This window comes from Solea solea, chromosome 4, assembly GCF_958295425.1.
Source record: "Solea solea chromosome 4, fSolSol10.1, whole genome shotgun sequence".
Taxonomy (NCBI): Eukaryota; Metazoa; Chordata; class Actinopteri; order Pleuronectiformes; family Soleidae; genus Solea; species Solea solea.
Window position 1 is genome coordinate 19409725 of NC_081137.1, and position 27595 is coordinate 19437319.

The window sequence follows — 27595 nt, forward strand, 5'->3', positions numbered from 1 at the left end:
TCCAAAACTACGACACAAAACATTTGAGGATTTGTTTTGGTTGCCTTTATGTTTAAATCTATCTGCACATATTTTCAACCTCAAAATGACAGCACAAAATGAATATTGTGATTCAATTGTCCAAAGAAAACCCCAATATATTTCTTAAAGGTGTCTGGTTTCCCTATTTTAATTAGTATTCTGAGTTAGAGAAGAAGGCAGAAATGCAAAATTACGCCATCATCATTACGGATTGTAGATTAAAAAGGTGAGAAATGTTATATTAAGTGTCCATCTGCTGTCTTTTAACAGTTTAGGTTGTTTCTTCACTAATACAGCTTCACACAGTCCTCACAACCGTCACTCTGTCTGTCTCTTGTTACCCACAAAGCTTTACAGACGGCTTAATCCAGTTTATAATGCTTCAGCGGGGGGGGGGGGGGGGAGATTTATCAGGGTCACACACACAAACGCACGCACACACGTTTATGCCGCTAATTTAACCGAACCACAAATCAAAGTTTAGCCAGTTCCTCAGACGTGAGGTTCCGCCTCATTAGGACCAGGTTTTGGTTCCCCATGAGGACTACTGGTCCCTGATGAGGTCATGAGTGTTCATGAGGCCAGAAAAGGACACACACATACAAGCACAAACACAAACACACTTCACTATTCAACACGGTCGTCCTACCTCCTTTTCTGAGAGAGTGGCAGCTTTTTGAAAGAGAATAAATAATGAATGAATACACTTGTTAAGAAAAATGCAGACTTGCTGTGTGACTTGGATACTGACAAAAACATTATTATTTTATGAAAAGTAAATAAAAGAATGAACTGAAGAAAGAAAAAGGTAGACTTAATTTACAGACAAATAACATCACTTATGTCTAGATTTTAGGCCTTAATTTAGTTCAAACAAGTCCCTGTGAGAGTATCACTGGCTGCACATCTCGCTGAGCCATCTGTATTTCAAAAAATGACTCGTTGAACCTAAGAAGAAATCAGTGACGCAACCAACATGGAGTGGATGAAAGCAGGTGCTCGCTCGGCATCAAAGACGTACCTTTCTTACTCTTGCTGCGGAGCCTGACCAGAGAGGACATGTGCTCCATTTGCTCGTCAAAATTGTCCCACAGATCAAAAGCAGAGAAGTAGATGGTACTCGGTTGGCGAGGCCACTTCTATATACAAGAACTAATAAATGTGATGAGCCATATGGTGTGTGTGTGTGACTGATTACAGGTCCATGCATTAGACTGAGCTCCTTGTGCAGGCTGCTCTGATGTGGATCAGTGGAGTATTAGAGTGGGCATGTGGTGCAGCAAGCAGCAAGCAATACTGGCCAAACAGAAGTAATAATAAGTATAATTCTCTTTGTGAAATGTTGTCATTTTATTGGACAACTACATGTGTTGTCTACAAAGCACTGAATGCATCTCTTAGTTCCCTGTGAAGCACCCAAAGCGCTTTGTATTGGCAAATCGCGGTGATATCTCTTGTGAATCTTTAATGACTATTTGAATGTCTTGCTTTTGTATGAATAGTGCCATACAAATAAACTTGCCTTGCGACACTTAAATCTTTGAGAATATCTCAGTGAGATGTGACAACCAGTTGACTTGGTAAAAAGTCAAATTCCAAGCATCATGCCAATACGTTTTCTCGATGTTAACCCTTTCAAAAATGACCAGAAAGCCACGGATATAATAATAATCTGAAGGAAAACAATAGGTTCCTCGTACAAAAACATCATGCAAACAATATTTGAATGGATTGAGCCTTTATTGTCTCACTTGGGAGGAGGAACACAAAATGTATAGATGTGCACACACATGCACACACATGCACACACACCCAAAACCATCATCGTATTCAGGAAGTTTAACTGAAAAAGTCACAAACTTGCAACGTCCAAATCCTGTGCTTCAGCCTGACAGCATCAGTTCATCTTTGTGCAGGATGTGGTTAGAGCAGCTACAAACAAAAAACGAGAAACCATTACAGGTCCCCCCCCCTCCGCATCTATTTCTGTTTGACTATAATTCGAATCTCCGGTTTCCTCCCACCATCAAAAAGAGGTTAGATACTGATCAACCAAAATTTTGGTTGTATATGACAATAGTGATGATTTCCTTGCCATTGTCCCTATGTATGAATGTAAAGAATTGAAACTAAAAAATTAAAAACATGGTTAATATGATCAGAAACAACGCAGACTCAAAGATGTGCTGACATCTGCCTCGGCTGGTTGGGGTTAAAGGAGAAGATGGGGGATGAGGTTGGGACAGAAGATGAGGAACAGACTGTTTAACAGTTGTATGAGGTACTGTCACAGTAGCTGTAAATATACTAATATTTTATTTTCAGAAGCAAAATACACCAACAAAACAATGAGCGACTCAACTCTGTCCGCGTGAAACATCTTCCAAAACAAAACTACACAGGATCTGTGGTGATGTTTCCGTGTGTTCTTTTGGGTTTTTTTCCCCCGCGGGTGAGTCATCTTCACAGTGAAAGATCTCTTGGGTTATTGGTGTTTGGGCCTCAGGTCAGTGAGGAGTGAGGACTCCTCCCAGTCCAATCAATACAGCATCTTTTTTACGCGGAAGTAAAGTGTCGATACTTCCTGCTTTCCTGAGGCCGCACAAACAGTTTGTCAGAGCCAATGAAGACTGATGGACGTTACTTCACATATGAGTCGGACTCTGGATCATCATCTATATTTAAGGTTAGACACGAGGGTTGTTCAAATAGTGTGAAATACTCAGGTTAGTCCGTCTGGTACCAACAACCGTTGGTTAAGTTTCAAATTAAAAGTCCCACATTTTCACTTTATTGAGATGGTAATAAAAACATAAATGTCCATAAGTTCTGACCAGAACTGACTAGGTTGTGTTCAGGACATCGATGACTACTAGCATACTGCAAATGAGACATTTTAACTGAACAGTTTTTTGAGAAATTTCAAATTAAAAGTCCCATATTCACACTTTTTAATCTACAAATTATCAATTTTGAGATGCAATAAAAACATAAATGTCCATATGTTCTGACCAGTACTGACTAGGTTATGCTGAGAACATCAATGCCTACTTGTATACTGTAAATCAGACAGTTTTTTTTTTCAAACTGTACCGTTTTTGAGAAAATTCAAATTAAAAGTCCCATATTCGAAGAATTTTATTACAATTTTGAGATGTAATAAAACCAAAAATTCTGACCAGCACTGAATAGGTTGTGTTCAGGACATTTATGACTACTGCCATACTGTAAATCAGGCATTTTTTACTATGGAAGAGACTATGTAAAATAAAGACTCAACGTAAAACAGTGATTTAAGTGTAATTTTATTTTTTCCTTTATTACGTTAACTAACTAGTTAAAAACTTAGTTGTTAAAACGAAGTTGTAGTTTTCACAGCTCAATGTATTGGAGGTGGTCTTGAACATTTTAAGAGAACAAAACATACGACATCTAGATAAATAAATGACAGATAAAGTGCTATGTGTTTCACAGTTTCTGGAGAAAGTGGATACAAATATGTTGACGTCATCATACTGTAGATGTTGGTCAATAAGTAAACTATAAATAATAATTCACAAGGAATTATATATAAGATGAACATCTGTACTTCTGATGTTTCCAGTTCTCTTCCAGTTCTTTTAAAAGGCACCAAATGTGTTAAGAAAATGTTGTGTGCCTCCGAAAATGGGCTTTGCAGATATGTGTGTCTCTGTGCCATTGAATTAGTCAGAGAAAAGAGCTGTCCTCTGTTGACCTGTCCCACAGCACACTGCACGTCTGCCTGAGCGTGTGAGATTGTCCCGTCAGCGAGCTGTTGACCTGCAGTGGTTGCAAGAGCTGGTCCTGGAGTGGTGAGTCATTGCATTCACAGGTTCGAGATCCGTCTGGACTTAAAGACCTGCAGCACTGCGGTATGTCTTGTGTGTAGTTCAAACATCCATGCTCAGTCCTCACATCGTGACTGTCGTGCGTGTGTTGCTGTCCATTCAAATGATTGTGAGCTGTGCTGGTTTGGTCTTGGCTTTGAGGCAGACACTTGGGCTCTGCGTGGTTATTCACACTGTCCGAGCATTGCTTCAAGTCGGGACTCTGGCTCTGTGGCTGTGGACAGTGGGACAGTTCATGAGATGGTAAGGTGTTCTCCAGGGCGTTTTCACAGTGGTTTTGGTGGTTGGGATTTTGCCAGAAGGTTCTACGCAGCTGATCCACCTCAGAGAGCAGATGCAGACCGATGTCCAGGTGCATGAGGAGATTCTCCAGCCACTCCTCCAGCTTTGAAAAGGAAGGACTGTAAGAGACGAGGAGTTACTGTTGTAGAGCAATAATTAAAAAAAAATGGAGTCTATTCTTGTTTGTGTGATACACAGCTTAGGAAAGTATTTGTTGTATAATGCTGCAAAAAAGCTAAAAGCTCTAAGTTGACCCATATCTCATGGATTACAATGAAATCAGGAAATGATCAAGACTTTCCCTGTTGTGGTATAAAGATAAATGATTATAGCATTTTTAGGTGTATTAGGGCTGAACGCTTTTATATACAGTAAATATCTAATTGCAATTATTTTGTCTGAAATTGCGATTTCAAATTATTCCAATTTTCATTTAACCTTTAAAATGATTACTTGTGCAGATCTGAGAGTAACAAAGTAGTTTTTTTCTTCAGTTCAGGACAATTATTTAAGCTAAAATGATAATTTGACACATATTTTGGCTTTCATAAATATTGCGCTTCCTGCGATTTGAAAATTGCACTAGGCCATGTTGCCATTTTGATAAAATTGCAACTAATTTTTCATGCTCTAAGGGGTGTGAGGTACTTATGCTTAGTCATCGTGTTACATCGAGTACACAGTGTTCAGCTACCCCAAGAGCCATAATGGAATTTATGTATTGTTTTGCTATGAACAGCAGTGGGATTGTGTTCTCGCCCAGTAATTGAAGCCCAACTAAAGTTTGCGAGCTCCCTGTGTAGTAGACAGTTTATGAAACAAAATATCAACTGTACAATGTTTACATTTAACTTTTTGCATTTTTGCTTGAACGTGGGTGTGCAGTTGTGCTGCAGTCGTACCGTTTATCAGCGTCCATGTCGCAGCAGAGGACGGCGATTGGCAGGAAGGCCGAGGGGCACTGAGGATGGTGGTACTGCTGTAGGAAACTGATGACATTCAAGCCAAAGTCATTTGTGCGGGGAAGGTAGTCGGGGTCAGCGTTCACTCTCCCTATTATCTTGAGAGGAAGAAGATACAAAGTTCAGTCAATATCATACTCTTTACATTATTTTAAATCATGTGCATGGTATTTTTAGTTTTCTCACCTCACATATCATGATACCAAAGGAAAAGACGTCAACCCGTTCATCGTACGTTTTCCCTGTGAAGTGCAGAGGTAATAAAAGAGTGATGAAGACAACGGTGATGCTGTCTTCACATTACATCTACTATTAAACCTGAGAGTACTAACAGGTCTTCTATACATTCCCCATTGTATACCCCATTGTGACTGTGATGATGTTATGAGAACAGTTGAAGTTATGGCACTGATACAAGATCAGAAAAATTACTGCCATGGGGTTTCGGATCAGAGGTAAACGGCGTCCAATCAGGATCAGGTGCCGTGGAGGGGTCCTTTTTTTGAGATGGCTAATTAGCACCTTTAGTCTGATCTATTGAACACTTACCATGGATCATCTCAGGAGCCATCCAGTAGGGGTTTCCAACGACAGTATATCGCTTCCTGCGATCAGGCCTGCGGAGCTCTGTCAGCGTCCCCTTCACGGGTCGCTCCATAGACGAGGTCCTGCTCTGATTCCTCTCCTCCATCACCAGCCTGGCGAGGCCAAAATCTGCCACCACCACTGACTGGTTCTAAACAAGCAGGGTGGAGACGGAGTTATTCAGAAGATAGGACTTATTTGTTTCAAAGTGCTTTGTCGAAAATAGAGTTCACCACTTGTTTACCTCCCTGACCAGGCAGTTGTGTGAGTTAAGATCTCGGTGGATGACATTCATGGAGTGTAGATAGGCCTTAGATGGAAATATATCACACATTACATACAGTTTGTATGAGACTGAGGAATCCTTCTGGATTTTAAACAGTGACGTGGATGTCTCACCATTCCAGCAGCAATGTCTTTGGCATAACTCACTCTTGTACTCCAGGAAAAGTCCTTGTCCTACAACAAAAGGATTGTGATCATTCACCCTGACGTTATTCTTGAAGAAACATAACAACTCCTCTTAACTAACCATTTTCACAATGGTCTCTCTGACAGTTCCTCCCTGGATGTATTCAGAGATGAAGTGTATCCGTTTGTCCTTATAAAACAGTCCAATGAACTTGAGGACATTGGGATGGTCCAGACATCTCATCACCTTCACCTGTAAAAATCCAGATCAAAGATTCTTAGTGAAGTTCTCCTTAGTTCTCCTTGGCTACAACCATATTATACAATTGTTTTCTTTAAAAATGCATTCATTCTGCTGTGGATTTGCCTGCTGTCCACATAAATCTAGTGTTTTAGTCCTGCAAATTGAGAAGTTTGAAAACAATGCTGCCTTGTATGAGTTTAAAATCTGCTGGGCTGCTCTAGTTTGGACTGATAGAAACGGAGAACTTTGGAAACAGTGATGCATTTACCTGTATTAATTCAATGATTGGTTCTTATCAGGCTCAACTCGACTTTTAGCTGAGAACGAAAAGCTCTTTATTTTATTTAACTTAATTTCCCCCAAAGCTGTTTTCATCTTCAAATGCGTGGCCTTTGCTATTCTGATGATCACTTACCTCCTTCAAGAAAGTCTTCTGTGTCTCTTCATCAAATCTGATCAACTCTTTCATCACCATCACCTCGCCTGTCTCATGATGCGTGACCTTGACAGAAATAGAAAGTCGCCCGTTCAAAGTCACTCTTGTAAAGGACGGACGACGGGTGCACAGTTGTTCAGCATGTTGATAAAAAGTAAACTCTGTTACCTTCACCGCTTGTCCGAAGCAGCCTTTGCCGAGGACTTCTCCGTGAATGAGATCTGATGGTCTGAAGATGCGGTGAGTCCGCTCTCCAGGGTCTGCACGCAGAGACTCGGAGCGAACCATGTCTCTCCTCTGAGATAAAAGTGACAGTGCTCCAGGGGACAGAGGACACTTGTCTATACTGCAGCTGCGCCTGGGAAAGAGAAGAAAGTCTTAGACGGAGAGAAAAGGGAGAACAATGAATCTGAGAAGGCCATGACTCGTTACTTACAGGATGTGCCTGGATCGCATTCCTGTGGCTCCTTGTTGCTGAGGCGGCGAGACGTTCATTCTAGTTTGTTCATCTCTCATCTCCTCCCCTGGACTTGGCTCTTCCTCCACACTCGGGAGTTTCTGGGTTGAGGCAAGTTTGTTGTGCACACAGGAGTCGGGACAGTCGAGGTCCTGGGGGGTTGTTGAGTGATGGACGTCGTTAGGCAGCTGGGGGTTGTGTTCAATGGTCAGCTGCAGTGGTCTGCTTGTGTCCTGAATCACACAGTCTATCTAGACAACGGAAGAGTTTGTTGAGCTTTCGAGACTGATTTTCTGATTTTTCAGCAATTCAAAGACTTTGTGGACCACTTATACTTGATTGCTAAATCAGTACGTGATTGGAAGTTTACCTCATCTGAAGATATGTTGCATACAGGAATGCCGTTAACCTCAAGAACTCGGTCCCCAGTGTGAACCGAGGAGAGCAGGTCTGGGCTAAGGCAGGCTGAGTCTAGCCTGATGGAGAATGAGTCAAAGGGGGGAGTAAAGATTAAGACAGAAAAGGATGACAGAGGCATCTTGGTTGAGATTTTGAAGCTTACTGAATTGAAAATCGACTTCTGACACTCACTCTGTCACAGTAACAGTCGGGCTTATGTCTTGACTGAGGTCAGTTGCCACAGTCAGACCGCGTCGGCCACCTGCGTGGGGTGGGAAAGACACCAGCGCCACCATGTGGTGACTTTTGGTGAGCGGGGAAGCCGAGCTCCCGGCTGACACCACACCTCGACAGAAACAGTGACCGCTGCAGAATGGGGGGGGGGGAATAAGGGACACGTAATGGAATCCGAAATCTCATAGACTTTCATGAAGCAAATTTTTCCTTTTTTTTTTTTGTTTGTTTTAAACTCACCAGTAGAGCGTGGTGTGTTCGACGAGCGTGTACGCGTCACCGTCGCCAATGAACATGTCACAGCTCATGCAAGTGAAGCATTCCGGATGGTACTTCTGCTCTCCAGCCACCTGTTTGTACGGGGAGGCAGCCCGGTGAAACACAATGCACAGACCAACGGAATAATATTGTTTGTTGCGCGTGCAGCTCTGAATATCTGAAAGTTCATTCTGTGTGTTCCTGCATCAATAGCTTTTTATGTCAGGATGTTTTCAGTAGGATATCCTCTGATTTGAGAGTTGAAAGAGAGAAACATTTATGTATTTATTTTCACATCAGCAGGGGACCAAGGAGGCAGGAAGGCTTTGAATGAATGAATTCATCTTTGTAACGCTTGGTGTTTCATGTAATATAATAGAGTACGGCCATAAATATTAGATAACGCTGGTGGGTCAGCATGATCAATGAGGCAGCTATTTTTAAATTAGCCCGCCAGCTGTGAATCAATTTAGCTTCTGGCTGAGTTCCAAATGTTTTATAGGAAAACAGGAAGGATTATCTGCCAAGGTGACGTCTCTGCTGCGTATTTCACTGTGATGTTGTGAAATGGAATGTGCATCTGCATCACATGCGACTACACACTCGCATAGTCCATGAAAGTGAGGTTTGGAATTGTCATCCAAATAATACACATTGAATTTGTCGTTGTGTCATTGCTGGTGGCTAAAAAAAAGAAAAGTGATTGTCATGTCACCATAATGAGTCCAGTGGTGATAGTGTCCTTGCAGCCGTGGCAGTGCTCCCCGTAACGTGCCCAGTAGTGCTTCTTACAGAAGAGCTGTCCCTCTCTTTCATAGTACCAGTGAGACAGGATACAGCCACAGTCGCAGCACCTAAAGCAGAGAGAGAGAGAGAGAGACATGACCAGTCAGTCAGACAGTCAGTCAATGAGGTCATGGAAACGGAAACTTCAGTGGCGTGTTCAAGCAAAAGTAACATGAGCCGCCGTGTCAGTGATGGAATACACAAGACTTGAGGAAAACTGACCTGTTGGATCAGGTTTTCTCCTCTTTAGCCTATTTTTAAACACACCGTGTTGTTGTACTGTGTCACTGATTTCCCCGCCCGTCATTCCTCTCTTGACTTGTTAGACTCTGCGACAGTGTGACAGTGTGATTGCGTTTTTCCCTCTTCCTTCTTCACCAGCACACTTTATAATAAAAGTTGTTCCCTGAGAATAAGCCTTTTATATATACTTATGAGGGCTGTAAGGAAATATCACACTATTGTTATTTTGTGACACGATACTTTACCGGTTCTTTGAAGCACCGTATTGCTATGGAAATATTCTAGAGCGTGGTTTTGTGTTGTATTTAACCCTACGAATCCCAGTCGGCCGCAGACTTTCAGCCATTTGACTCTCTCTCCCTCTTCCTCTTTCTACTCCTCTCTATAGTCAAAGAAAACTGTGCATTGTATGACATTGTTATTTTTTAAATTGGAGCGGAACAATTCAATTTACAAATTGAAGTGCTGCAATTTGATTTTTCTGTTGTTTTGAGTTGTTTTTAAAAGTTCTATTAAAAACAATACACTTAATAAACATGAGAAATAATTAATATATTTTTGTTCGCATCTTTACATTTAAGTATAGAAGTTAATACTTTGGTGGTATCCTGTTTTTAAATCTAACACAGTAAATATTGAACTGAAGCAATTCAAATCAGAACAGGAGTATATAAAAAAATCAATATGTTGCCTTGTTTATAGTGTAGCTAATACAGTATATCACAATGCTTTATATCATCACCCACCGACATGCTTCCACAGAAGTTGTAAAAGACCTGTATTTCGCATTTTTCTTTTTCAAGAAAGAGGAAATGGCAGAGAGAGTGAAAAGGGTAGACAGTTGTTTACATCCTTTCTGACACACAAAGGCCTCTGTTGTAACGATGCAGTATCGCCATCCAATGACACTAACTCTTACACACTCACATAGAGCTGAAACAATTAATCTATTAATCGATTACTAAATTAATCGACAACTATTTTGATAATCGATGAATCGGTTTGAAGCTTTTTTCATGATTAAAACAAGAATTCCGATTGTTTAAGCTTCTTAAATGTGAGTATGTTCTTCATTTCTTTGCTCTGGATAACAATGAAGTTATTAAAAGTGAATCATTTTTGTTTGTGGACAAAACATTTGAGAACATCATCATTTCCAGGTTTGACGAACACCAATCAGCATTTTTTTAAGGTTTTCTAACATTTTATGGACCAAGCGATTAATGGAGAAAATAATCGACAGATTAATCGATTATGAAAATAATTGTTAGTTGCAGCTCTACACTCATGACACTGGAGGTCATGGACTCATGGACGTGTGTGCTCTCAGAAACGCTGCCGCTTGAACATTATTTCCCCATGAGCACAGCCACTCAGAGGTTACCAGACAGAACCAAAACAAGAGCAGACGTCACATCAGTTAAAACTATATGTAAAATATTACCAAAAAAAAAAGTGCTTTCTTATCTCTCCAACACTACACCCAGAGAGGTGGGAGGTGACTTCCTGAACAGAACACAGCTCCATGTTTCCTCCCTCCCGGCTCCAAGTGTAAAGGCCACGCTGCTCTGACAATGGAGAATGAAAAGTTTCGCCGCACTACTTCAGTCCTGTTACACAACAAACATTGATCCTCCGTCATGTTAACGTTGGTGTCAGTCATTTCTGTGCTGGCTGTGTTTTGTGCTTCTGCACCATGATCTTAAAATAGAAAATATATGGGCATCATTGATTGATTGATAATGGACTTTATGTTTGCTGGGGATGTAGTGAACTATGGGAAGCACTGTGAGGGATCCGTTCGTCTTGCCTCTCATTCGTTACTGAGGAAATAACGAGATAATAAAACCATTAGACGGCTGCTGGTCTATTTTTGACCTCCTCGCTGTGTCGTTGTGCTGTTGGCGACGGATGTGGAACCGCTCAGCTTACACATCTGTGATCCCGCTTTTCAAACATCTGGTCATTACAAAAGCTCTGGAAACCGCACGGGCAAATTAACTTCACCATAGTGAAAGTGTTTTCTCCATTTTAATCTTTAACTATTTCTTCATCTCCTCTCTGTTGGGAGATTATGTCTCTAAAAGTGGAGCTGGAACCTGAGCACCTAAAGGTCAAATGTTAAGAATTGAATGACGTCTCATCCTGAAAGTTTTGTTTTTCGTTGTAGTAACTGGTGTGGGCATTTATTCTGCATGTCTCACAGGACAGTGATGTTTCCTGTTGTTGTTATGGTATGTAATCTACTGAAGAAGATGTGAAAGCAGAGAGATTGTTAAAAAGAGGCTTTCGTTTTCCATATAGACGTGTTTGAGGAAGTATTGGGCTACAGTTTTCATATATACAGTATTTCCTGTAACTGACCTTAACTGACTTAAAAGTGTGTGTTACGCTTCTTCTGTCTGCTTTCTCTCTTACACATGCAACAGTATGTCATCAGTTAACAACAGAGGCTCTTTCCTACCTTCCCTTCATCCCTCTCCGAAACCTCTGGTCCCTCCGTGACATCCTGGCCTGTCAGTCCAGCACCAGAGAGCTTTAAATTCAGACACAGTCCACTCGGTTTAGAAAAGGCCTTCTTTGCTGCATGTGCTCGAGAGCGGATCATGAGGTGTTGTCTTCTCTCTCTCTCGCTCTCTCGCTCTCTCTCTCTCTCCATCCGCTCAGAGGCTTCCTGTGTGTGACTTCCCTCTCGGATGATGTGAAGAGTGGTGGAGCTGTGTGAGAAAAAGCTCTGACCCACTGACACCAGCTGCCCACTCTCCCTCTGCCGGCTGCAGAGAAACAGACCTATCCTGTTGAAGACGATCCGCTCCACCCTCCCCTGAACTCAAGATACAGTTACAAACTTCTGCCGAGTTTACAGAGTCCGCCGAGGCTGGGAGAGAGAGAGAGATACGCTTACAGGCTGTCGAGCGTGAAGCAGGTTAAGAGTGAGAGAGTCTGTGAGTCTGTGGTTCCTGAACTGAGCTCCCGTGTTCCCATCGGCACAGACATAATAATCTCTTTATGAATGCCCCAGTTACTGCACTTGTCTCGATCCAACAGTACAAGCCTCTATTCATCACACACACACACACACACAGCAGACAAAGAGGGGTAATTTCGTTTAATTTGTAAGAAAGGGGATGAGCTCACAGTCGAAAGAAATATACCAGCAACGTGGTTATTAATGTGAGCGTGGCTCTGCTCTGCGTCACGAGTCATATGTAGCAGGTATTTGCAGTTAGGGCTGGGCAATATGGCCAAATACATGATCATAATAAATGTCAGACATGTAAATAATGTTGTTTTTCTTCTTCTGAAAGAAGGTTGATGACTACGACGGAGTATTAGGGCCAAACTGAAGAGAGGAATCTTCCGAGAATAAAGTCGTCATTTTTTCATCATTAGCTAATGTATTATTGTGTAATAGCATCACACAGATGTAACCAGCGATGGCCTGCAGTCGATCACTATCAGCCATTTCCTCCTCCACAAAAGAGATGACCCCCCCACTGGTTACTCAGTTTCTATATTAAGTGTTTCTTTATTTGTGAAGCCCCCAATCAAAATGTACGACTTTATTCTTGAAAGATTGAAAAAAAAAAAAAAACAATTATTAAGTTTGGCCCTAATACTCCGTCATAGATGACAAAGTAAATTGTGGTTTTAAACTTCCATGTCGACAAACCCATCTCAAAGTGTGTTTGCACTAGAGCTGAAACTATTTATCGATTACTAAATTAATCGCAAACTTTTTTGATAAACAATGAATCGGTTTTAAGCTTTTTTCACTATTAAAACAAGATTTCTGATGGTTTCAGCTTCTTAAATGTGGCTATTTTCTGGTTTCTTTGCTCCATATAAACAAAGAAAAATCTGAAGTTTTATGGACCAAACGATTACTCGATTAATCAAGAAAATGACACAATAATCGTTAGCTGCAGCTCTATAGTGAACCTTTGTTATGTGAAGAAAATAATGATATCAGGATATATTGTTAGCCCTAAAAAGAGCATTATCACTTTTTGTTTCAAATTACATTTTCTATAATTAGTGCAGCCACTAATGAATGTGTGTGATACACAAACAGACAGACGGAAACAAACGTCTGTGGCTTCGGTTGTCTTGAAATTATGAAATGATGTAATTCACAATCACCCTTTTTTTTTTTTCTCAGTGACATGGCGTTCCCTTGAGGGCTGTACGAAGAAATCAACCCGGCTGCGTTTGTATAAGTGCTGCACGACCATGTGACGTATGCAGTGTTTGGTGAGTTTCAATGTTTTTTTTTTCAGTTGTGTGTTTCTCTTTTCTGTCAAACACGTGGTTATCACAACTACAACACACACACACACACACACACGACCATAAACTGCCGCCTGCCTCTGAATCTGCAGCTTCCTTTTTATCAAAGCACGGACATAGCTGTGAATAATTGCCATAGCACTGTCTGTTAAAAACATTTTTTATCCTTTATTAGCTTTTTCGGAAAGTGTACAAAGGTGCACCATTTTCTTTCATAGGCCACATGAACACAAAAAAACAACAACACAGATATTAAAACACATGTTAAGCTACAGAAGAGTCACTTACACTGTTTTATCTGAACTATAATAGAAAGTACAGTGTAATTCAGCACACATCCAATGACAACGTAGACAACAAGGCAATTGTATTTATCATGAACACGACACACAAATTAACTAGAACGTTCAACTATGCACTTATTTGAATTTGTAAAATACGACTAAATAAGGAAAAGAGCGTAGCCGCTTTCTGCTTTTTTTTCCTCGTCAGCATAATTTAAAATAACTTGTAAACGTGAACAATTTCCAACAGTGTTAAAGAAAGTAATAAAAGAGGACGCAGTAATCAAAGCTCCTTAGATCTTTAAAAATATCTTATCTAAGCCACATCGGAATATGACGGAAACACGTCCATTCAATCATGTAAAAATGTGTATGTTTTTGTAGCTATAAAACAGTGCTTTCAGTGTTGTGAAGGGCGTGTGTGTGTGTGTGTGTGTGAATTTCACACACACGAAGAACCTGCGGCCTCCGCGACCTGGTGATTCTGCTGAGACCAGCGCAAAAATAGCAGCCACCTGTTTTTGTCTTGAATGACAAGTTTCATAAACGGCGAAATTCATGAAACACTCTTTTCAGACCCTAAAGAAAACAAAAAAAAAAACACTCTGAAAGGAGCTTCCCTGAGGGAGTCCTTGTTCTTCATCCAGAGGATTTAGGGTGACTCGGGAACACCAATGATGTTCAACGCAACAGCAATAAGAAAAAACTGTATTATAGCACATCTTGGTCATAAAATTAAAATCAAAGTCTTTGTTTGTATTTACCTCAGTGGTTCTCAGCCTGCTAGTCAGGATGCCTAGAGAGTCATGAGGTGATTTATTTATTTACGGTAAAAAAACCTTATTCTTGTAAAATTGTGAATATTTTTGATCCTATGAACACTACAAATAAACATTTTCTTCATTTCATTTCACCTCGTGCCTTGTCCGTCAGTATCCCTGACTCTCACGGGCTGAGAACTGCTGTACTTGAAATAAAAAATAAAAATAAAAAAAAGACTTGCCTACGTTCTAAAGCAAAATGAAAGGTAAAGTGTAGTGTATTGAAGCTTTTGGCTTCTATGGCAGGTTAGACATTTACAATCTGGGATCATGCAGTAGCACCACTGTTGTTTTTTTAATGAGGTCACTTCCTGTCTGCTGGTCTCTCACTTCCTCCTCCGGCCACAGTAGCTGCCCTGACAGCTGGCACCTAAATAGCAGAAGAGAGGAAATGACTCTTCCCTTAAATTGTGCAGTTAGAAATAAATTGCTATTATAACTCTGCTATTTTCATTTCTTTAAAGTACAATGCAACAGCTTACAGTATTATTGTTTGTTACCTCTGTAGCCGCTAGATCCTAGTAAGGCCTGCATGGCTGCATATTTGGCCGCCTTCTGTGCTTTGGCTATGAGGGAAAGAAGAAAGTAAAACGGAAAGTTACTCGTCAAATACTCAGGTTATAAAAGCATACGTGACTTTAAGTGAAGTGGGGTTAACTTGTTTGAGGTACTGACCCAGAGTCAGAGCTCTTATGTACTCTTATGTACAAAAGCCTCATCTGGTACAACTCATGGCCACTTAAGTCTGTGACATCTTATGAATATGTTCACCGCTTCATGTCATTGTTGGACAACCTTTTCTAACCAACATGTGAAGTTTGTAAACTCTCAATCAAACCAAATTCCATAGACAAAATCAGCATTTTTATCCTACGGGGACCTTTGACCTGCAGGTCTGAAGTCACAAAATAGTTTAGTTTATCATGTGAAATCGCTATCTTTTTCTTTAGACTTTGGTGTGGGAAATGAGTGATTTACAAATTGACATAAACTTCAGTATTTTTAAGATTCATGGCCATCATTTATGGGGATGATTAGAGAACTAATTCACTTTTGTCTGGGTGACAAAATGCATCAGCAAAATTGTGTTATTTTAAAAAGACAGCATCAAACTGATATGGGTATCAGTAGATTATAATAGTATAATTATTAGAGCATGCAAATGAGTTTTCTTACATTTTTGCCCGGCCCCTGTATATCCTTGAAGACAATAACAAAAAAAGGGAAAAACTCATCATTAACAACTAATAACAGTTTTGTCAAGTCATCATTTGACGTGCCAGAAATGACAAGAATGCAAAATATACCAAGTAAGGTCTCACATACTTTTTACATGCCTACATGTTTTTAATTATAACATATTCTCTGCAGAGAAGTCTTACCTGAATATCCTCCACCAGCTCCCCCAACATAGCCGGGGCCGACTCCCCCTGCTGGAACAGTGGACATATTACAGTCTGCATGACACATTGCAACTCTCTCGCTCTGCGCTCTGAATATAAAGAGTGCACGAGTTGTCGAATCTAAAACGATTCAATTAAATTGATTAAACTAAGAGACCTGGTACGCTGCCGACTCCTCCTGCTCCCTGACCTGCTCCTGCAGGTCCTCCAGCTCCTCCGATGCCTAAACACGCAAATGCAGTATTAACATTTAAAAATGTTACCTATTTTTAATTTTTTTTAATCTCATAAACACCAGACAGTTGTTTGACATTTCCCTGTATGAACTAGAAACTCACCTGTGCCGCCTCCAGCGACACTGCCTGTCCCTGCACTAGGAATCCTTCCTCCTCCAACACCTGAACACAGGTGTGGTTGACATATATTAATGATTGACAAGTCATTTGTCTTATGATATTATTGGTAGTGCTAGTTATCAGTAATTGTAATAGTAATCTTATGTACTTATTTATATCCGTAAGAACAGAAACTCACCTGGTCCGTAGCTGGATCCACCCAACTGTGAGCCATAACCAGATTTAGAAGGTTTCCTTGACCCAATTGCTTGTCCACTGGGCCCAAATCCAACCCCCCCCTGCCCAGTTCCAGTGCTAACTGGGCCATAACCACCAGGTCCAGCACCACCAGGTCCATAACCACCAGGTCCAGCACCACCAGGTCCATAACCACCGGGTCCGTAACCACCAGTTCCGGCCCCACCGGGTCCGTAACCACCAATTCCGGCCCCACCGGGTCCGTAACCACCAGGTCCAGCTCTACCAGGTCCGTAACCACCAGTTCCAGCACCACCAGGTCCAGCACCCCCTGGCCCGTAACCATAGGGGCCTGTTCCAGTTCCACCAGGGCCCACTCCTGCACCTCCTCCTAATACCCCTGCTTCAAGACAACAAAGCATATTCATGTATGAACATTCTGCATAAGCAAAATCGCACTCCTTTTATTATCTACACATCGCTACAAGCAATAAAAACTGTTTAACAATACAAATACTTAATGATGTAATATAACTCTTTTATAAACTTTGTTCTTTAAATTGGCAAAGCTAACCCTACATAGACTACATATTTAGTGAAAACCCTCACCTGTACCATACCCTGCTCCTCCATAACCTGGAAAGGGATGAGAAAAGGTACATTAAACTATTTTTTATTTATTTTTATAATTCATTTCTTGTCTTTCTTCTTGTATGATCCAATACTTACCAGATTTAGCAGGTTTTCTTTTTCCTAATCCTTGCCCCCCTGTTCCTGTGCCGGCACCTCCTGGTCCGAAACCTGTTCCTATGCCGGCGCCTCCTGGTCCGAAACCTGTTCCTGTGCTGGCTCCTCCTGGTCCGAAACCTGTTCCTGTGCCAGCGCCTCCTGGTCCGAAACCAGTTCCTGTGCCGGCGCCTCCTGGTCCGAATCCTGTTCCTGTGCCAGCGCCTCCTGGTCCGAAACCTGTTCCTGTGCCGACGCCTCCTGGTCCGAAACCAGTTCCTGTGCCGGCGCCTCCTGGTCCGAATCCTGTTCCTGTGCCGGCGCCTCCTGGTCCGAAACCTGTTCCTGTGCCACCTGGTCCGAAACCTGTTCCTGCGCCGGCACCTCCTGTTCCTGTGCCACCTGGTCTGAAACCTGTTCCTGTGCCGGTGCCGCCTGGTCCGTAGCCTCCTGTGCCAGTACCTCCTGGTCCGAAGCCACCTGTTCCTGTGCCTGTGCCTCCAGGCCCAAAACCACCAGGCCCATACCTGCCAGGTCCAGTGCCTGTTCCACCAAGTAAAGTTCCTGCACATTTAAAAAGTTAATACGTTTTTAATATTCCATAGCTAGTGTTTACACAGAACTTCAGAGTTCAAGCATAGAAGACGTGTGTCATATGTGTAGTGATTAGGTTGTTACATGGCATAATGTAAGATTAACATACATTCAGTACATACTTATTTATCAAATGTTGTTAATGTTGAAGTTACAGGGTAATTATACCTGATTTGGATGGTTTTCTTGCCTTTCCTAGTCCTTGACCTCCAGCAGTATATACACCAGGAATGCCCCCTGATCCACCAGCTCCATAGCTGCCTGGTCCTGTGCCAACACCACCTGGTCCAGTGCCAACACCACCTGGTCCATAACCACCTGGTCCTGTGCCAACACCACCTGGTCCATAACCACCTGGTCCTGTGCCAACACCACCTGGTCCTGTGCCAACACCACCTGGTCCGGTGCCAACACCACCTGGTCCATAACCACCTGGTCCTGTGCCAACACCACCTGGTCCGGTGCCAACACCACCTGGTCCATAACCACCTGGTCCTGTGCCAACACCACCTGGTCCATAACCACCTGGTACAGAGCTACCAGGTCCATAACTACCAGCACCAGGCCCAAAACCAGGTCCAGTCCCATAGCCACTAGGTCCTACCCGCGTACCATCAGGCCTTATTCCATAACCTATAAAAAATAATAAGTGAGTTTCTTTCTTTCTTTTTTTGTAAAGCAATCTCTGAGAATAATCATCTTACTTTTTGGTGGTTTGCCACTGCCAGTACCCAGAGCTGAACCTGTGCCATACCTGGAACCTGCAAAACAGAGCATGTTTAAATTGGATCCATTTCCGTTGTATCAAAACAATTTTTTAATTCCTTTTATAAAGGTCAACGTACCACCGGGACCCACACCACCACCGTAACCCCCGAGTCCTCCACCGACTCCACCAGGTCCCACTCCACCTCCGGCTCCTGCACCTACACTTCCAGGACCAATTCCAACCCCAAGTGTTCCAGTTCCGCCAGGACCACCAACACCACCAATGCCTCTGCCTCCATAGCCTCCAGGTCCAGCTCCATATCCTCCAGGTCCGGCTCCATATCCGCCAGGTCCGGCTCCATATCCACCAGGTCCGGCTCCATAACCTCCTGGCCCAACTCCATAACCGCCGGGTCCAACCTGGCCTCCGCCTCCCAGAGCTCCATATGCTGATGGAAAGTTAAAGACAATCCATGTGTCTTTCATCGCTGAAGTATTTGTTTCATTATGGAGATCAATTAAATTTTATAGACAGCTTTTAGAACCTTTGCTTGCTTTTCCTGTTCCAACTCCAGCTCCAACTGGATAACGTAATCCTGAGAAGGACAAAAAAAGAACACATTGAATTGGACTTTTTGGTTTTCATTCACATCTGCAATTCAGATGGCAAAAGAGAATGTAAGTTAGCGTACCTCCACCTGGCAAAACTCCAGCTCCACCAGCACCGTAGCCTTTGGTAGATAATATGTTAGGGTGAGGGTGAATATGTGAATGCAATATAGGCAATAGTATCAGTGTTTAACGTCATAGCAACTCACTTTTTCCAGGTTTAAGAGTTCCTGCTCCTACTCCAGGAACCAACCCTGCTCCTCCAGGACCACCTCCAACTCCTCCAGATGCAGCTCCAACACCAGTGGGACCACCTCTAACTCCTATGACAGTACTGACTCCACCAGGTCCACCCCCTGCAGCAGTCCCATCAGCTAAGAAAGCAATTTAAATATCTTTTTCATTTTTCTGGATGAATTATGGTACACGGTTTTCAATTTTGAATGGTGGCAAATGTAAGACGGGTCATAATTATAGCTTTAAAATCAACACCTTTGAGTGGTTTTAGTGTTCCTCCTACTCCACCAGTTGCGTTACTTGGTCCAACTCCAGTTCCACTACCTGAAACCCCACCTGCTCCTCCTACACTAGTAGGACCCCCTCCAACTCCTATGCCAGTGCCTCTTGAACCGTCTCTCTCACCATCAGGGCCTCCCTCTCCATCTCCTTCACCTGGTGTGTCACCTCTGGGTACACCTGCAGAGGAGACACGCGCACACACACACACACACACACACAAAGACACCAAAAGCCGTATTTTAGCTAAGGATTAAAAACTAGAATCGAGAACAGAGTCATAGATGTTTGACATCTGAACGTTAAGATCTAGATTTACTCTGCTCACCTGGAGGTTTGAGAGGTTTGGCTCCAGGCAGTGTTCCTCTTGAGAGATCATCAACAGAACCTTAGAAACAAAGTGCATCCCTTCGTGATCATTATTTATTCATCTTCTATGTCTATGTGTTGAATTCTCACCATAAAGAAATGTGGCTGCTTTCTTATGTCCATAAAGTCCATAATGTTCCTCATTAAGTGCTTGGTTATGTACTGTATGTGGCTGGTGCTAAATCTCACCTCCAGAGGGATTTCTAGGAAGTTCTGGCATCAGTTTTACGTCTTATACATCTTAATATATTTCAATCCTGTATCCTGTAATCCTAACCCACAATATGGCAGATTTTATGGTGAAATCATGCCCATGCTAATTCAAAGTCTGCTGTATATAATAATAATAAGCTTTGTTAACCTTTCACTAGCAGCATCAGGATACTTATGTAATGCAGTCACAGAGTAGAGAACAAGTGCTTTTTAACACAGGTATATTCAATTGATTAAATTTAGAAATAGGTTTGTTTGCTTTATTTGAATAGATTAGTGTCTTTTTTAAAATGAATATTGTGGCCTATCAAAAAGCTATTGAAACTAATGGATACACATGTATTATGCGCCAAATAAAAAAAAATATTGGACTATTTTAGAGAAAAGCTTTCAAGAAAAACAAGATTATATGGATCTTAAGGGGGGAAAAAAAGTTTGTTTTCATTATTTTACACACTCAAGTTCAGAAGAGAATTGTGACCGTGTAATACACTGTGTATTGTAAATGACTGCTTGGTCCACTGTCCACACCTAAATCTAAATCTAGAAAACTTTCAACCAACCACAGGCACAAGTGCGCTGTGTTCACAGATAATCATGCATGGCTTTGAAAATGATGGACACTGACCTGGTACGTCGGTCCCATTGATTGCTGTTTGTATAAAGATGATTGAAAGAAAAATCAGTCACATTTTCATTCATGCTACAACACCTTTGCATTGTATTAATATGCATTTGTATTTACATGTAGTTTAACACGGACAAGAATACCTGGTTTCGCTCCAATGATGGGGATTCCCGTTCCACTCAGCCCATCTCGAGCGCCACCGTCCACTGGTCTGCCAGCCACACCTCCTGTGTCAGTATTAATATAATTAATATATAATATATATTAATATAAGATATATTAATATATCTTTCATACATGACATCTTGATATTATCCTTATTTTTATAGGAATCTGCAGGAGTCTAAATTTGAACACACCTTCTCCAGTGCTTCCAGAACCCTCTATCACGCTGCCAGTGGCACCATCGCCTGGAATAAAGTATTTTTTACACTTCGTGTTATGCATATTTGACATTTTAATGGAATCTAAATGTATTACTGTGTTAATATGTGACTGAATGTGATTTTAATCTCACAGTGCTGAACAGATACTGTATGTACCTTCTGGTGTGGGAGATGGTGTTCCTCCAGCACCTCTTTCACCCCCAGGTCCTCCTAATGCAGATGTGACAGATTATTGCACATAGTTTATCTCACAGATTATCTAACAAGTGAATAATTTATGATTTTCTAATCCTTCAAACAGGATTTTACCACTGGGCCCAGATGTTGTCCTTGCACCGCCGCTAGTGCCGGTGCCATTCGCTGAAACACCAGTGCCGTTCCCCGTGGCTGCTCCTCCAACACCCGTGCCCGCTGCTCCTCCAACACCCGTGCCCGCTGCTCCTCCAACACCCGTGCCCGCTGCTCCCCCGGGTGTAACTCCACCAGGTTGCACTACAGTTTATAAAATCAAGGTAAATAATGACTACTTCTCCAATTCAGGCATTTATATAGAATATTCTGCTGGACAAACTACGCCTTACCATACTTTGGGGCTTTAGATCCAGCTGTGCCATAGCCTGAGGATCACAGTAAATGAGACATTGCAGTTGATTATTGAATTTTTCTTTTACCAAAGAGAAGGATTTTGTCTATGGCAGGTACTTTTGTAAGTATGTAAATGTGATTTTTGTGAATTGTGAAGCAGGAAAAGGTTTGACCTAATAATCTGACCAGTATTTCAGGACGGAATAACAATGCAGTGAATGAGGGACTTGTTGCTGCAGGTCAATGAAGAAACGTTACATGGGATTTGATATGAAGCAAGTCTCACATCTAAACATTCAACATATCTACAATACTTGTTAGAAATGTTGAAATTCTGCAAATCAGGAACTCATTTTACTCATTCTGCAATGTATAATACTTAAGCAACAAGTACCACACCTTGACCTATACCCCAGGTTAATATAAAAATGTTTTACTGCGAGGAAAGCATTATTATTATGTAATTAATGGACAAAAATTGACAGTTTGATACCGTATTTAGCAGCTTTTGATCCAGGTCCATATCCTGTAAATAAAACATATAATTTAATAAACATTAAGACAAGATTTAGGTACAGTTTGTATTTGGCAAATGGTATCATCAAACCTGTTCCATATCCAGCCCCTGGTCCTGTACCATAGCCTCCACCAGGTCCATAACCAGCACCAGGTAAAGTTCCATATCCACCAGGTCCATAGCCACCGGGTCCATATCCTGTTCTTCCAGTTCCTAGAGCTCCTCCAGTCCCAGGGCCGTAGCCACCTGCTGCCGGGCCACCAAATCTTGCATCCAGACCAGATCCTGGAGCTCCACCACCACCAGGAAGCCCTGCAGTGGGAAACAAAGGTGTGGTGTAGCTTAAAATATTGTTCAAGAAATCCTCCCACTCTAACAAAGACTTTTCTTGCATGAAAGTAGTAACAAAAAATAGTTTTATTGTTTTTATGAGATTTAATGCACATCACAGTCAAATCACAGTTTTAGTTTTATCTTAACCGACAGTTTAAGTGTCTTAAAAATAGATGTGTTGTAACAAACATCAAATTATTATTTGAACCTAATTATGAACCCTTATATTGTCAATAATCACTGCATACGGCATGTTTTTTTCCAATACGTTCAACCCCAAAAATATTGAATAATTCGTATATCGCACCGTAAATGAGAGATCCCCCAGGATATCCTATGAGAAAAACATTAGAGATTAAAATATGTGTACACAGTTCTCGATCCGTTGGCTATCAGGTGAAGGTGTAGTTAGGGTAAAGGAAAATGTAAACTCTACATTTCCTTTACTTAACCTTAACTTCATCAGTGTGTTATTAAGTAATGCACTGAGAAAGAAGAAGAGCCTTAAACAATATCTTGATTTGCAGATATGATCCAGAACTGTTCATTCAGTCTAATTGAGTATTTCTGATAAGGCCTTTGAAGGCTGCAGTATCTGTGTAAATAATACTACAGTTTTATATAAAAAAATGAATTGAAAACATGAATTACTTACTATAACATACATATTTCTATTGGTTTGTTTCAGAGGAAATGTTTTTGCTGTATGTACCTCCAGCGCCGCCCGGCCCAAAGCCTCCTGGTCCACCTCCGGTTACAACACCAGTGCCAGGTCCACCACCAGTTCCCAATCCTGCTCCAGGTCCACCACCTGTTGTTTGTGCACCTCTACCGGGGACGCCTCCTCCTACTCCAAGCCCAAGTCCTCCAGTACCCAGTGCACCTCCGGCCCCTCCAGGCAAACCTGCAGCATTTTATTCAAAAATGTAAACTGATAACACACACATTTTAGGTTGGATTTTGATAAGACGTTCACTCAGTTAACAGAGCTTTTACTAAGGGACCGTCAATAAATGCACATTTGGGTAGAAATTAACTGCATTGACTACAAAACAATCCCACATTTGTAGTCAATGTTACTACCATTCACAAACAGGACACACCCCTTTTATTGGAGTTTGGTGCTGCCTATGTTACTTATTTATTGTAATAGAGTCACTGTCATGTGACCCACTGAATCCTAATCATATATGATTGTCTTGCTACCTTAAATAAACTGAGTACATATCTTTATTATTGAATTTGAATAGATTTGATAATGGTCATAAGACCAGGTAATAAAAAAACTAATATTTCCATCCCATTTTTGAAAATAGTTTCTCACCATATTTGCGGGCTTTGGCACCAGCATAACCTGCAAAATACATACGCAAACAAATTTGAATTAGTTAGCATTGGTTATTAGCCAGTGGATCTACATATGTATATTGTTTCTATATCATTAGCTTTCATCCTACCTCCAGGTCCATAACCTGTACCAGCTCCACCAGGTACGACTCCCCCTGCAGGTCCATAACCTGTACCAGCTCCACCGGGTACGACTCCCCCTCCAGGTCCATAACCTGTACCAGCTCCACCGGGTACGACTCCCCCTGCAGGTCCATAACCTGTACCAGCTCCACCGGGTACGACTCCCCCTGCAGGTCCATAACCTGTACCAGCTCCACCGGGTACGACTCCTCCTGCAGGTCCATAACCTGTACCAGCTCCACCGGGTACGACTCCTCCTGCAGGTCCATAACCTGTACCAGCACCTCCTGGTCCATAACCTGTACCAGCTCCACCAGGTCCGACTCCTCCTGGTCCATAACCAGTACCAGTGCCACCAGGTACAACTCCTCCCGCAGGTCCATAACCAGTACCAGTGCCACCAGGTACAACTCCTCCTCCAGGTCCATAACCAGTACCAGTGCCACCAGGTCCATAACCTGTACCGGCACCCCCAGGTCCGAATCCACCTGGTCCATAACCCGCACCGCCTGGTCCATAACCAGTACCAGTACCACCTGGACCTCCTAGTGCGCCACTTAACATTCCTATGAGGGAGTAATAATATCTTTGATATCCAACAACAATTCAGTTCCACAGTTTTTTAGTTTGTGTTGTTCTTACCATATTTACGAGCTTTGGCATTGGCATCATAACCTGCAACACAGATAAAGTTGCTTTATATTTGCCTGTGTCTTTGTTTTGAAACTTTTATGTTAATAGTGTATCTCAAGCCGCTTATCTTGATAAATGTTTTGCTACACTCTCTAAAACATTAAATCTTACCCCCAGGTCCTGTTCCAAGTCCTGTTCCAGGTCCTCCTGATCCAGTTCCAGCACCACCTGGCCCATATCCAGTTCTACCAGGCCCGTAACCAGCTCCTCCCAGGCCAGTTCCAGCACCACCAGGAATAAGGCCACCTGACCCAGTGCCGACACCACCTGGCCCGTAACCGACCCCAGTACCAGGTCCTACACCTGTGGCGACTCCAGCTCCTCCCCCTGGTCCTCTGCCTCCAAGACCTCCAATCGTACCAGTGCCTGCGCCGCCTGGACCAAAACCATAGCCGCCACCCGGTCCACCAGTCCCTAAGCCAGTACCCAGCCCTGTGCCGAGGCCAACTCCGGCTCCTCCACCTGGTCCCCCTCCTCCCAGGCCTGTCTGACCTGGGGAGATTAAAGGTGCTTGTATCATAGCAACAAACTAAATGGTTTTTGAATGCACATTATTTATTATTTGTAAACGTATGTTTCACCATATTTGCGTGCTTTGGCCGAGCCAGGACCGTAACCTGTGGAACAAACATGCCTTAATGTTAATATTTCACATAAAAATACCTTTCTGTAGACATAGAGAAAGAATTGAGGTGTATTAAATTACAGTGTAAAAGATATGAACAGCAAAAAAAGAGTACACCTGGGCTGCAGTGTAAAATATACCTAGTAGCTGCTTAATTTGTGTAAAAAGTGTTACTTTCACTGGAAATATTAATTTCATACCTGGGTGGGGTTGTCCCTGAAAATCTGCTGATTATACAAAATTAACTGATTCACCTCAACTTTATGGTTTCCAAAGGCAGAGTTCCTCTCACCAGTAGGGTTGCTGCTTTACATATTTATTTCCATAACTTTCCAGGCTACTTTCCGAAAGGTAATACTTTTTTTTAACCTCAACAGATTCTGACCTGATAAAAGTGCACTACTCCAGATTTACCTAATCCAGGCCCACCACCAGTTCCAAATCCTGGTCCACCACCTGTTCCGACTCCACCTCCAAATCCTGGGCCGCCACCTGTTCCGACTCCACCTCCAAATCCTGGTCCGCCACCTGTTCCGACTCCACCTCCAAATCCTGGTCCGCCACCTGTTCCGACTCCACCTCCAAATCCTGGTCCGCCACCTGTTCCGACTCCACCTCCAAATCCTGGTCCGCCACCTGTTCCGACTCCACCTCCAAATCCTGGTCCGCCACCTGTTCCGACTCCACCTCCAAATCCTGGTCCGCCACCTGTTCCAACTCCTACTCCAAATCCTGGTCCGCCACCTCCAAATCCAGGCCCACCTCCTGTTCCAAGTCCGCCTCCAATTCCAGGTGTTGCTCCTGCTCCGCCCCCAGGGAATCTTCCAGCCCCACCCCCTAAAGCGCCTCCTTGACCAGCTCCAGCTCCACCTGGTTGAGAAAACTGTCACTTCAACTCATGGAAAATGTAAGTACAAATTACATAGTAATGCCATTTCATTTCTGTTGTGTTGAACATGAGGTTGATGCCTCAACTAACACAACTTTACCATATTTAGCTGCAAGTTTGGCTGGATTCTTCGTTTTCCCTGATCCTGTAATTCAGAGAATAAATGATTTAATAAATGCATTTCTTTTTTAGCATTTATCATCCACTTTATGTAACTGTACAGACAACTGCAGATGTATTGGTTGTTGTGTACCTGCTTTTGGTGATATGAGTGGGTAACCATGAAAAACCCCAGGCATTTGCTGTCCACGACCATCTAAGATGAAAGAATACACAAAAAAATGCTCATCCTGGACACGAATAAAAACAAACTTTGTATAAGTTATATTGATCAATTCTGTAACAGTTTTTTTGACTTCATGACACTCACTGCCTGCTCCTCCTGGTCCAACACCTCCCTGACCGAGTTGTGCAGACCCTGCAAGGAATCATTTTAAATAATAGTTTATATTTTTAGGCCTGTGCAGCAAGTTGAGATGTTCTCCTCCATAACTAATGAGTTAACAAACCAGTCTGAGGCCCAACTCCAGTTCCTGTGGCCACTCCAGGTAGAACCCCACGGCCTCCAAAACCTAGTCATGAAAAGGCAATGAAAAGAAAGTAAACACATTAAATTTGTCACAGGATTTCATGTTGTGTGTGTCTCCGGTGTTGTTGTGTACCTTGGCCAGGTACAAATCCACCTTGATAGAGCCCAGGTACACCTATCCCTGTGTGACAGCATAGGAACAATTAGAGAACTGTCTGAAGATGTCCATGTCTCTGGTCGATCATAAATTATGAACTGAGCAAAAACAAAAGAGGTGTCTTGTTTCACCTGGAACTTGTTTAGATGCTTTATTGCCAGTCTTCCCTCCAGGTCCTCCAGCAGTCGGAGGACCTGGAAATGAAACCGGAGTATTTTATTTCCCAGGTTTAAGTTCTCTTTTCAAATTTGTAGCTACTTTGTAGAACAATTTTAATATAGTTTTAATGCATGTGATCATTACACACATCATCATTACATTATATAGTAGAATATTAGTGTAATGGAAATCATATGATTTACCTCCACCAGGCCCTACTCCAGCACCAGCAGGTCCAAATCCAGCACCGCCAGGTCCAACTCCGGCGCCACCAGGTCCAAATCCAGTACCACCACGTCCAACTCCGGCAC

At 42.3% G+C, this 27595-nt stretch overlaps 2 protein-coding genes and 1 long non-coding RNA gene across 3 annotated transcripts; 1 reads left to right on the forward strand and 2 right to left on the reverse strand.

Moving 5' to 3' along the window:
- Positions 1 to 2599: 2599 nt before the first annotated feature.
- On the forward strand, positions 2600 to 11939 carry LOC131458611 (uncharacterized). Its single transcript, XR_009240116.1, has 3 exons — positions 2600 to 2707; positions 3769 to 3854; positions 11855 to 11939. It is a non-coding gene; the product is annotated as an uncharacterized LOC131458611 (long non-coding RNA).
- On the reverse strand, positions 3310 to 11859 carry LOC131458608 (LIM domain kinase 1-like). Its single transcript, XM_058627796.1, has 15 exons — positions 11652 to 11859; positions 8874 to 9012; positions 8141 to 8250; positions 7859 to 8032; positions 7638 to 7743; positions 7247 to 7518; positions 6979 to 7168; positions 6790 to 6876; positions 6252 to 6383; positions 6119 to 6178; positions 5964 to 6029; positions 5684 to 5870; positions 5321 to 5376; positions 5075 to 5232; positions 3310 to 4291 (listed from the first exon to the last, which is right to left on the reverse strand). The coding sequence occupies exons 1-15, from the start codon at positions 11693 to 11695 to the stop codon at positions 3730 to 3732; spliced, it is 2343 nt and encodes a 780-aa protein (XP_058483779.1). The 5' UTR covers positions 11696 to 11859; the 3' UTR covers positions 3310 to 3729.
- Positions 11940 to 13625: 1686 nt separating the features above from the next.
- Positions 13626 to 27437, reverse strand: elnb (elastin b). The gene is made up of 40 exons (XM_058627877.1): positions 27431 to 27437; positions 27257 to 27319; positions 27102 to 27149; positions 26949 to 27011; positions 26810 to 26857; positions 26633 to 26695; positions 26480 to 26524; positions 25905 to 26360; positions 25447 to 25482; positions 24977 to 25357; positions 24815 to 24847; positions 24160 to 24738; positions 24027 to 24056; positions 23415 to 23606; positions 23010 to 23036; positions 22460 to 22681; positions 22346 to 22378; positions 21849 to 21884; positions 21577 to 21759; positions 21424 to 21477; positions 21241 to 21291; positions 21025 to 21108; positions 20882 to 20905; positions 20000 to 20059; positions 19648 to 19851; positions 19365 to 19529; positions 19239 to 19277; positions 19092 to 19142; positions 18684 to 18995; positions 18543 to 18599; positions 18007 to 18471; positions 17248 to 17808; positions 17128 to 17154; positions 16520 to 16921; positions 16324 to 16383; positions 16143 to 16208; positions 15965 to 16015; positions 15759 to 15782; positions 15083 to 15148; positions 13626 to 14952 (listed from the first exon to the last, which is right to left on the reverse strand). Exons 1-40 carry the CDS (start codon positions 27435 to 27437, stop codon positions 14909 to 14911), a joined length of 5412 nt encoding a protein of 1803 aa, XP_058483860.1. The 3' UTR covers positions 13626 to 14908.
- Between the last annotated feature and the right edge of the window lie 158 nt (positions 27438 to 27595).